At 38.5% G+C, this 12,505-nt stretch overlaps 1 protein-coding gene across 1 annotated transcript; it reads left to right on the top strand.

The window, feature by feature from the left end:
- The first annotated feature begins 209 nt into the window (after nucleotides 1-209).
- On the top strand, nucleotides 210-6,721 carry LOC101310551 (nucleolar GTP-binding protein 1-like). Its single transcript, XM_004307227.1, has 12 exons — nucleotides 210-324; nucleotides 452-516; nucleotides 633-746; nucleotides 1,087-1,161; nucleotides 1,889-1,927; nucleotides 2,001-2,072; nucleotides 2,412-2,525; nucleotides 3,791-3,862; nucleotides 3,942-3,978; nucleotides 5,352-5,464; nucleotides 5,764-5,970; nucleotides 6,271-6,721. The coding sequence occupies exons 1-12, from the start codon at nucleotides 255-257 to the stop codon at nucleotides 6,409-6,411; spliced, it is 1,119 nt and encodes a 372-aa protein (XP_004307275.1). The 5' UTR covers nucleotides 210-254; the 3' UTR covers nucleotides 6,412-6,721.
- Nucleotides 6,722-12,505: the final 5,784 nt, after the last annotated feature.

Below are 12,505 nucleotides of genomic sequence, written 5' to 3'. Positions count from 1 at the left end.
GTTACTTAGATAGTCTAGTTTGATAATTTTGAAGGACTTGCTCTCAGGTTTAAATAAGCTTTAGCTTATCAACTTGTTTTTCCTATCAGCAGAAATTTGATTTGCATTGCATTCCTTTTGCATTTATATGCAGTTAAGATTTCTTGATACCATACTATTGGAAGAAAAAATGGTGATATAGTGTCTACATTTTCTAAATCTAGGAAAAATCTCCGGAGATACTTGAAGGTGTAGGTGCATTTCAAAAGCTACCAATGGTAATGCCATCTGTTGACATTCTGTATTCAGCACTAAGGAAGGCTAAGAAAGTTGCACCAACAAAAGGTATTTGCAACTGGCATGTGGTTTATATTGATAGTGACCGGACTACAATAGATTCACATTAGAACGACTTCATTTGTAGCACCTGCTGCTACCCTTGATGCGCTTTTTTGTTTTGTTTTTGTTTCAGGCATTGCCAATATTGCAAAGAGAGAAAGAAATAGAGGTGCAAAGCAACTTGATGCATTGATGAAAGTTTGTTCTTAACTTTATTTTTCAAATTTTTGGACATAGAGCTTATTTCTATTTTACTTTTCTCATATGGAACGAATTTTCAGGGATGACAGTTAGCCTTCTGTTTATGTTCTCAGGAAATAGCAGTTCCGTTGAGGACTTATTCTGAGAAGTTTCCCAATAAAAAGTATCTTCACCCTTATGAGCGATCTCTTATCGAATTAACTCTCGGGGATGGAAATTATGAACAGGTACCTAAGAAAATCATGGGCAATTTCCATTTGTGTAAATCAGGAATCTTATTAACTCTTGATAAACAAAAATTAGTCAAAGTGCGTGGTATACCACATTATCGCATCCTATTTCTGTACTACCAATATGAGTTATGCATGTACTTTGATGCTTAAATGTGTTCACAATGCGACAGTTACACACAGTTTTTGACTTTGAGCTAAGTTATAATTTCGGCTTCCACATCTGGAGTTATGTATATAATTCACTATTTTGTTACACTAGATGAATGCACAAAGGTATGATCTTTTAGACCCTTTTCAATTTCCCTACTTGATTGTTTATGATATGATATTACAGGTGTTGGGAAAGGTGGATGCTCTGAGGAAAAAGGTTGTGTCTGTTGGCAAGGAACATGCATCTCTTTGTGCAAAGGTATGATGTATCGATTTTTAAGTACATATGATACAATATCAGCAATGGAAATTATGACCTTTGATTTTCTTTCTTTTATATTGTCCAGTCATTGTTGTACATGATGTAATTCTAGTTGTCAGCTTATCTCGTTCTCTCTTAATTTCAAACGACACCTGCTAAGCTATATCTGTATGTTGGGTGGTAATTTAGTAATGATTTTTTTTAGAAGTTAGTAGATCTAGGATGGTTGGGGAAGTATGTTGGGTCAGTGGTACAAGGTTTTTATACACCATAAGTTCTTATACTGTCATACTTTTCTGTTGCTTTATAAGTGTGGTCATTGGTCAGGTTGTTCTTCTTTTACCCTCCCCAGACATGCAATTAATATAAGGGAATGACCACACATAGTGAGCAACATAAAAAGTCTAGAATGTAAGACTTTTTACTAGCAATTTTGTGTCTCAACATCCCTGTATAAGGGATACTAGTTTGAAACTATGTTTTAGCCCAGTACCGAGAATTAAGATGAAGAGGGAATAACTTCCTCTCATATTTCAATAAAATTTAATCAAACACTTAGTTAGGTTAGGTTTTTGTTGCTCCTTTGTGTCTTCTCTCTCTCTCTCTCTCTCTATCTCTCTCTCTCTCCCCCCCCTCCTCCGTCTCTCTCTCTCCCCCTCTCCGTCTCCCTCTCTCCCTCTCTCTGTGACTAACTTTAACAAGCTCTTCATTAATAATTTTGCAGTCAACGTCGAAGAAGGAAGCAGAGACAAGACTGAGTGAGGTAATTTCTAATCTCTTACCCCTCCCTTCTCTATCTCGTGTGGATATACTTACAATGTTACTATTTTCTCCAGGGTTTAAAGAAAGTTGAAGAGACATATATTCGACAAGGAAAATATGTTGATGATTTGTTACACATAGCCAAGGTACTATTCTATTATGGTCTTTCATTTTCAAATTTTACTACTTAGATTATATCAGCGTGCAAGTGTTTTGTTGTATAACACATACCTTAACTGTAATTCTTATGTATGCATTGTGTTGCATTTTTGTGAATTTGTGTGTGGTCTGATGCATTCTCAAGGGCATTAATTTTTGTTCTCTTTTGGACTTTGTGGGCCTTTAATAAATGCTATTAAAAGATTAAAGAGATTAATCTAGAAATAATTTGAGATATGGAAGCTATAATTTCTAACTTGTGTCATAATTCAGTGCCTTTTTTTTGTCCAGGAATGTCGTTTTTTTCTAACCAGTTATATATGCAGACATTGCGAGCAATGCCCGTAGTTGATCTAGAAACGCCAACACTTTGTCTTGTTGGAGCTCCTAATGTTGGAAAGTCATCTTTGGTCCGTATACTCTCCACAGGGAAGCCTGAGGTATGCACAATTTCAAATGACAAGTATCATATGCATTTCTGCAGAATTTCATTTATATAATTTGATATGTAAAAGTGAACCCCAGTTAGATTCAGGCTTGATACACTTTTTAGTTATTGGGAGAACTCAAGTACTCTCCTTCGGATCCAGGAAACAGCTCTCAGAGGTCTTTTTTCCTTTTGGAAGATACAGGAGCGAAACAATAATGAAGCTAAATAGAGGTGTTAATAAGCCAAGTAGAATGTATGGTGGAGCTTATTTCAATACTAATAGGGAGTCTTAAATGATGTAGTTGGAAATAATCAGTATAAACCTTACATAGGAGTTTTGAAATGTCCCCATTTTTGGTGTTCTCAAAAAGCAATATCTTTTTCTAAGATAAATAACTTAGCAAAATGATGAATACAAAAAAACGGAAGATTAGAGAGAAAAATCGGCATTTATATTCGAAAGGTGGATCAAATTTACCAAGGGAAAAAAAGCATATGGTAGACTAAAACTTTCAGAGAGTAGAAGGTTTTGGTGGATTTTATTTTTGGTCTGGTATGTCTAATTTAGCCTTAAAGTTTGATAAAAGTACCAAAGGTGGAGTGTCAGAAAAGAGAGAGAGAATGCCATACATGTCTTCCTGCATAAAGCTTTCATGGTGATCAGCTGAAAGGAATTAAGCTGGCTACACATTTGTATCAACGTAGTTTCTCTGAGTGAGCTTCAACACTTGAAATTTGAAAGATTTATCCCCGTCGATGATACATACAAGGACAATAATTGAAGAAAGGGAGACTAATGGTTTTGGACCTCTGGGCGGTAGGCTCTCCACTGGTTGGCAAGAAGAAAAAAGGATTCTCCCTTTGTTATATACTTATATTTGGGTGGAGACTAGTTTTCTTACATGGAGGATGTGTATCAAAGGCAGAATGTGTTTAGTGTAAAATAGGGGGTTTCATAGTGGGTGTTGCATGCCATTGCAGTGATTGCACTTTTCGTAAGGTTGGGAGTGGCAGGATATATTTTTATTTTTCGTGTTACCAGGCACACAGTATGGTTTTGGTGAGTTCTGCTGGGTAGCAGGATAGTCATACTAAGAGATTAGCTAGTGTTTGTTAAGCTGTTACTGTACTCATCTCTCAGAACTGTGTTTGTTACTTTGAATAAGCCATTCTTGATCTGTTATTTAGGAAGTTATGATTTACTTCTGTCATAATATGAAGAGTTGCTTTTCATTATACCTATCAACTCTGATCCTTTGGTTATATTTAATTTAGGTCTGCAACTACCCTTTCACAACAAGAGGAATACTTATGGGTCATATCATTTTAAACCATGAGACTTTTCAGGTCAGTCAGTCTCTGATTTTGCAGTGTAAATCTTGGATCTTATATTTTAGTTTTTATTATATCTTGAATCTGTCTGTAGGTGACCGATACACCAGGTCTGCTGAAGAGATGTGATGGTAAGCCTCCGAAAATTGTTGATTTTCTGTATTGTATAGGGGGTTCTTATAATTAACTTGTACTCAGTAATCCAAAATGCAGAACATCATATATTATGTTGCACAAGTTGAGCTAATTTCATTTTATCTAGTTGAACTTTTGAGTGGAGCTCATTTAAGACTGTCTCACTTCAGTTTTTTTAATCTGTTGTATAAGGTTCTTATATTTAACTTGCACTCAGTAATCCAATATGCAGAACCTCAGATAATATGTTGCATAAGTTGAATTCTCTCGAGTTGAACTTTTGAGTGTAGCACCTTTAAGACTGTCTCACTTCAGTTTTTTTTATCTGTTGGATATTTGGAAAACATGTTATTAAAACAAGCATTTTAAAGAAACATTAGTTTCTTTTTAGTGTTAGAGCAGGCTATTCAAGTAGGCTCTATAGGGACATGCACTCCCTGTCACCTAATACATGTTCGTGTGTTTAGCTTAACTCATGCCACATGTGAGATGTTGACAGTATTTCCCACATTGGGGATAAAGCTTTACCTAACGATTGGCAGTTTCCAGTGCCTTGAACCCATTTCCAACTGGATTTGTGTTGGCTGCTTCAAAATTGAACATCCATAAATGATGAAATAGTTTATGCTTTACAAAGAATCTTGTTGAGTAGTGTAGCCTACTATGAACAGGATCTTTTGGCCTTTTATATAAACCAATAGGATAGAATATGGATACATTAGCCTTGCTTTTGTATTTTCTTATGAGAAGCAAAATGGTTAAGATAAGAAAGAGTACCACAGAGGACTTGGAGTCTCCCGTATTTCAACAAGGTCATTAAGAAACAATACAAGCCTAACAGCCCTAGGAGGGCACATTTATCAAACAGAGAGCAAATTGAGTCTAAGATGCAGCAGCTCTCCAATTTATTTAGCTGTCCCAAAGTTCAGGTCTAACAGCCTGTTTTTGCCCTCATGAAAGGACCATCTTTATGTGACGTTTTCAAGGACATATAAATCCCCTGCTCAGGATATAAGTAATACTGATGTTTACTGTATTCAGTTATGTGATCTAGGATACTGAACAGAGGTGTGTCATGCTTCATCCCATCTTTGTCCCTTCATGGTGCACAGCTCCATTTTTCAGTTACATAACTAATTATGATTAGTGAAAATTTATGATAAGGGTCTCCAGTTTGTCATTATTGCTCTAGTTTGTCAAGTATTAGTTTTGTATGGATGTGCTTGGTTTTTGTCATTATTGCTGTGCACTATTCACATCTTAATAGATTTGGCTTTTTCGAATAATGAAATATGCTGTCTGTGTTGCAATGGGTGCAAACTTTTTGTTGTTGCTATTGATTTGTCATTGCATCTTCTCTGCGTTTCAGAGGACCGAAATAATTTGGAAAAGTTGACACTTGCTGTCCTCTCACATCTACCAACTGCAGTACTGTATGTCCATGATCTTTCTGGCGAATGTGGGATGTCACCTTCCGATCAGGTATTATTCGGTTTATTTGAATCCAATACAAGATCAGTAACATGATTTCACGTGTTAATTATATGAACCGGTCTTTTACAGCTCACAATAGATGAGTAATTGTCTGTTGCTTATGCATTATGTTACATGATTTGGTGCGATTTATTTTTGCTGTTGGTTTTTGAGTTTTATGACTGATGTCTGATGCTTATCTTGTTTTCCCTTGGTGAAATAGAAAATTCACTAGAATTTGTCTCCTTCTGCTCTTCGTTATTCCTTTCCATTATGTTAACTCCACATTTGTTGTGATGGTCATGCAGTTTGTCATTTACAATGAAATAAAGGAAAAATTTGGTGACCATCTGTGGCTAGATGTTGTGTCGAAATGTGATCTGTTGCAAGAGTCTCCAGTGATATTTGCTACTGATAATGACGATGATAATGATCTTAGCCTGGAAAGGTACCTGAAGTTGGGCCCTGAGGGAGCTCTTCATGTGTCAGTGAAAAATGAAATAGGGCTCCCAGAGGTAATCTCTACTGTAATGATTTTACTCTCTGTAGTCGGTGCCTTTATTTTACAAGGGGCATCATCTACGATATCTTTAATCAGTGTTGAACCTATCTGTTAAACTCACTTTGCGGTGCCTCTATATGTTACTCTACTAGGCAATTATGAAAGTTCAGAACCCTTGAGCGGCACATTGGGAACCCAAAATGCCCTTTCTTGAACAAACTTGTTGCTTACTGTTTTAGTTTCATATTGAACATGAAGCGAAGTTAATAATCCTGTATTTGCAACTTAGTGACTAGAGTTTTTTGCGCTGCAGTTGAAAAGAAGAGTGCATGAACTGCTGAATACCCAAATGAGCATGATCCAGAAAAGAAGAGTGCATGAACCGCTGAATACCCAAATGACCAGGTTCCAAAGTCAAGAAACCAACCAAGAAACTCTTCAAGTTCTTACTTGAGAGATCATATTCTAGGCTCGGTGATTTGTGGCTGCTGGATGAAAGTAACGATCAATTTCCATATTTCTTCATTCCTAAGGATGAGAAGCCACTTGTGGACACTAAGCTGTACTTTGTGAAAAGATGAAAATCTGGATCGTACAAGTGATCGTCAATACTAGACTGCCGAGTTTTCTGATTGCTTTAGTTATTGCCATTGTGAACATCTATTTGGCAATCAAGATGAAATATAGGAGCTGACTAAATGCATCGTATACTGCATTAACCTCCTATTCATAATGAGTGAAGGGGGAAAAAACAGTATGTAAGGTATTTTCTTTTTCCTGCCTAATTGGTGAACAAGCTGTGTTAAAACAGTTGCCCACATTTGCATGGTCAAGTTTGAACTGTTGATTCTTATGCATCGCATGTACAGTTTTGATTTTCTTCTGATGAGGTAAATATAGTGGTAGACATTAAGACTTTAAGCTTCGGTCCTTTTGTATACTTATGTATTTTTTTGGTCAAATACTTGAGATTTATTACTTCTATTACTTCTCTATATTGAGATATACATTTTTATTTTTTTTTATAAATATACCTCTTCTGTCTGTGGCTTCTGGGATTGAATTATCTGGGTTTACCGTGCAATCTGTGTTTTAATTCCATTTCAGTGCTGACTTGTTCTAGTTATGAAACTGTGTGCGTTAGTTGGCAAAGACACCCTTGATTTTATTGATTCAGCTATTCCTCTAATGGATTGGAAGGCCACTGCCCAATGTTACTAAGACATTGTGCCTTTTAGTAGGCTCCGGCTGACTTTCGAGTTCGGCACTTTACTTCTAAGGGAGCTTTTAAGGTGCAAAAGGTAAGTTTGTGTCTCTTGGCAGAGGAAGCGCTAATCGATTTGGACTTGGTAATGCTTTCTGGCACAGATTTTGGAGAACAAGCTCCCAGCAAAACTCAAAATCCTGTGTCCGGAAGATTCTAAATGGTTTATGTAGCTGACATGGACAATGTAGTCATGCGGCAAATGGAGGTCTTAAGTCTTTGTGCTATTTGTGAGAGCTCGGTGGAATCTGTGGAGCATCTCTCTGAGATTGTGCCTTTGCAGTCTATTGCATATGGTTATTGGCTAAATGTCTACTCAATATCATCTTAGTTTCAAGCTTGGGTGAAGCAAAGGTTGGGATTGTAGCAGTCAGACAAATGGGAGGAACTTGTGAGATTTGTGGAAAGCAAGAATGAGAAAATGTGGTCCGGGAAAGCTTGTGACCCTTCTAATCTTAAGCATGGAGTACATTACCCTGCTTCAAAATTATAGCAAGTGCTCACCCTAGGGTAAGTACAGTTGTTAGATCGCGTGCTGGATGGCGTAAACCCTTGCTTGGTAAGGTTATATATGCCTGGATGGGGCTTTTAGCTGTGTGTTTTGAGGGGGTGTGGGTGCTGTGGCCAGAGATAGCAATGGGCATTGTTTGGGGGCAGGGGCGGATCCAGCCTCTTGTGGGTGGGGCTCAAGCCCAACCAAAGAAATTGGGGGGGGAAAAAAAAACTAGGTATAGATGTATTTTTTTTAGGTGATATATCATATATGCCCAGCCACCAAGTGACCAAACCCAACCCACCCAACTACCCAACCTATTACCCAACAACCCAAGTCCACAAATCCACAATCATCACTCATCCACCAAGTCAACCTCCTTCACCGAAGGAGTCCTTCAACTTAAACACTAATAGTATAAAACACATATGACCTCACCTGCTGTTCCCCTCCGCCTCCAGCCCTCCACTCACCTATCCGGCTATCCCTCTTCCCCTCCGCGGCTCCGCCTCCACTCCTCCACGGCTCCACCATAATCTCCTTCTTCCCGGGCTCCTCTGGTCCTCCTTGATAGTGACGACTCGCCACCGGCTCTCCGCCTCCACTCACCTACAGAATTTAGGCATAATCTCCTTCATATATAGAATATGAAATTGTAAGTTCTGGTTGAGCTCCTACACTTTGCATGGTTGTTCTGGAAAAAAAAAATTTTGGCCTTTAACCAAAATTCAAGCCCACCCCATATTTAAATCCTGAATTTGCCACTATTTGGGGGTAAGTATATGTTCCCACAACATGTAAATTCTGCAGCTCATGTGGAGTTGTAGGCGGCTCTTGAGTCTTGAAGCGCTATCACCGAGTTGAGCTGTTGAGGCCACAAAATGTGGTATTTGAAACCAATTGTTCTCAATTTATGCATGCCCGTTGTTCCTGCTATGAGACTACTCTATATGGACTTGAAGATTGGCCTGAATGCTTAGGTGGGAATTGCTTCAAGCACAGATAATATATCAAAAAAAAGAATGAAGCTGCACATCACTTGGCCGGTTGGGCGCTGCGCACGTACTCTAGTTTTGCTTATCTCCTAGTTTTCTTGAGGACATTTTGATCACCGATACTTGAGTCCATTTCTAAGGAATTGTTTCCATTTCTAAGATGTTCCTCAATGTTGCAATATAGTTGTAAAACCAAAAAAAAAAAAACAAATGTTGCAATATGGTCTGGAGGTGGTATAATATGACCTAGCAACCGCTCTGCTAGGGTTTATCAGAGTCATCTGGTTTTCGACAATATCTTCTTCAAAACATGCCTAGTGCTCTATTAGGTTTGGGATTGCGCCGTTCACGGCCTCTTTGTGTCCTCCTCCTTCAACCATGGAGAACCATGCCGACATCGTCCTCAGTGGTACTCCTTATGTGCATGGCCTCTACCGTGCCTCTTTCACGACCAGCACGTCTGTCGGCGACGAACATCACTCTGGGCAGTGGTGGACGGAGTGAAGACACGGTTGTGCAGATTAGTGGTATTGGATCGGGTTCAATTGTCGATCATATCCGACCAAATCGAGCACGCCTCAAAGCAGTCTTGTTGGAGAGATCTGAGTCTGGGTTGTTGAAACGTTTGTTGGGTTGATTGTTGTTTGCAGGGAAGGTGGTTGAGATGAGGATTGATCGGTGGCCGGAGGTAAGCGGCGGCGTCTTGATGTGTTGATATGAGCCCCATGAAAAGTTCTCAGTTCAGGATATGTTATTGCTGGGGTCGAAGGATGGTGGCCGGGCATGCATGCTTCCGAACTCCTCTGACGACGACGACGTTTGGACATGAATCAAGGCCGGGGCGGGTCTGGTTTCAGATGTGGGTCTTGGGCCGGATCTAGATCCGGGCCTAGGGCAAAGTTTGGGTCTGGGACCCAAGTGGGTCTTATGGGCCTTGGGATCCAATTTTTTCTCTTTGGAAACATCACCAATGTCTTTGGTTTTGGCCTCTAAACTGGTGTTGGTATTGGTTGACGGACCCGCAACTATGGTATTTGTTCGTCAAGGATCGTCTGCCATCACGGCCATGTCTGGAATCACCCTTGGCCAGCTTCAATTCTTCAGGTGGAAGATTACCTCAGCCCGATGCCGTAGTGATTTTTATCATTTTGTGCATTGGATTTACGTGGGTAGTCAAATCACCGACTATTTACTTCGCTCAACGGTTGCAATCCGTAACCGTAAACCGGAGTCCAGGTGTTATTGTTTTAGCGTCGATGCTCATATTGCAATTTTATTTTCATATGTCTCTTATTTTTGGATGTGGTTTCTACATCATCTATTTGTAATCTCTTTCTTATAATAAAGTATGACCTCTTTCATTCAAAAATATAGTCTGGAGGTGAACATTAAATCATTTAGCCACTTTATTTTGAGGTTGTGGGATGCCCCAATATTCCTCTCCTAACTGGTGTTTGTTTCTCGTAAATGAGAGTATGTAGAAGCACTTTTAAGATTGTAATATGCTAAGACGAGTACTTAGTGAAACTCGTGCTTGCTAAATAAAAGCGATTGATTAGCTTCGGAATTGGTTAACTACAAGTAAGCACTATATGCATTTCAACAGCATGAACTGCACTTTTCGACTCGCAATGCTATAGTCTTTCACAAGCTATTGGTTTCATGTTACACTAGTTATGACAGTCTATTTATAGTTATATGGTCACGTCTCGATTAATTCATCTACTTGGACCAAAATGGTAGTTAATTTTCAATTTCTTTTGTATTTTTATCGCATGTTTGTTTTAGATATTTTAATTTGTGACATGAGAAAAATCATAACGTGGATGACAAACTTTTTTTTTTATAAACATCCCTTTGCTACATCTTATGCATCTGTCGTCATGGTTGGCCAGAAGTAACCATAACGCATTGCTTTGTTTGCCATCTCCACTGTGAATCCTATTGAGAACATCTCTGCCCTCTTCAGGTGTTACACATTTCAAATGAGGGAACTTCAAACTCTGGCGGTACAACTTGCCTTCCATGATTGTATATTTTGTCACTCTTCTGATCAGAGTTTCAACGACTATTTTTCTGCCGGAGTGTCCCATCCTTTTTGTATGCTAAGATCTCGTCCATCCATGAGAGACCTACTTCAATGTGAAAGATTTCCGCTAGTGTTTTTGTGATGGACGGTTTGTCCAAGATTTCCACCCTTATATCGTCTATGTACGTGTTGATAGGGTTGAACCGTTGCTACTCTTGCTAGATTATCTGCCTTGGCCTTTTTTGCTCGTGGGATTTGAGTGATATTGTAGAACTTGAACCGCCCCAAAAGCGTCTTCACATATCCTAGATAAGCGGTAACTAAGATTCTTTTGTATGAAATTCCTCTTTTACCTGGCTGACCACCAACTGAGAATCACTAAAGATGTTGATATCGCTTGCCCATGAATCCGCTGTCAACAGGAGACCTGCTATGAGTGCTTCGTGTTCCGCTACGTTATTGGAAGCTTTGAAGTTAAACTAGAGGGCGTATTCCAATTTATATATGTCCCCCAGGCCCAGTCAGTTTCTTTATGGCAATCCTTATGTCCTTCAAACTTTTGACCTCTTGAACAAGTTCTGAAGCGCTAGGTATTTTGTCTAAGTCAAGATAATTCTTGCTCCACTAGCTTTTGTACAAGAAGAACAGTCAACATATAAGTTCCATTGAGAATGTTGAGCGGGTCCCCTTGTCGTGACAACATGGTCTTCAGACTCTATAGCCGCTTTTTTGTTTCCATTAGGGCATCTTCCCGTTCTGTCATTTCTGCAATGAAATCTGTTACTGCTTGGCCTTTCATGACTGTCCTAGGTTTGAACTCGATATCGAATTCACTAAGTTCAATGGCTCATTTGTTGAGGCGCCTCGAATGCTCTGGACTTTGTAGCACTTGCTTTAAGGGTTGGTTGGTGAGGACAACGATTGAATGGGCCTAAAAATATTGGCGCAACCTTGGAGCATCGGTTATCAATGCCAATGCCATCTTTTCAACTCGCAATGCTATAGTCTTTCACAAGCTACTAATTTCATGTTACACTAGTTATGACGGTCTATTCATAGTTATATGGTCACGTCTCGATTAATTCATCTACCTGGACCAAAATGGGCAGTAAATTTTCATTTTGTTTTGTACTTGTATCGCATGTTTGTTTTAGATATTTTCATTTGTGACATGAGAAAATCATAACGTGGATAACAAACTTTTTTTTTTTGTTTTCTGATAAACATAAACTTGATAACCATATAATTTATATGAGAATGAATAGCAATGAGCCAGTGAAAACTATTGGTTTAAAATCAAATGACAACAAACTTGATATGAATAATGTACCACTTTTGTGAGAAACTTGGTAACATACAAGTTACAGACAACAAATATTTGACTCTTTCCGGCATTTGCTATTTAAATGAAAATATGATGAGGATACACTTGCACGTTGTCTTCAGTTTCTCAACGATATATGTAGTTCATTATTTTGTTTTTCTCTTACACAAAATCTACAGAAGTGGCATACATGTGATTTGTAGTTACAAATATAGTTTAGATATTGGAAAAAACTAATGTATGTGGTTAATTGTTTGAAACGTAATTAACCAATAAGTTTAGAGATGAAAACGATGACATTCTATTCGAGAAATTTTTCAGTGCTATAAGAGAATGGCAGTTTGACGTGGCTCTACATTCCAATTAAATTTAGACATGTGGATTTTCTTCATGAAAAATTATTTCAGCTATTTTGTCAAAGACTATTTTGGGTTTTATGTTGT

The sequence above is a fragment of the Fragaria vesca genome, linkage group LG7, assembly GCF_000184155.1.
Source record: "Fragaria vesca subsp. vesca linkage group LG7, FraVesHawaii_1.0, whole genome shotgun sequence".
NCBI lineage: Eukaryota > Viridiplantae > Streptophyta > Magnoliopsida > Rosales > Rosaceae > Fragaria > Fragaria vesca.
Note: the sequence above shows the minus strand (reverse complement) of the source record. Positions and strands in the feature narration are given on the sequence as shown.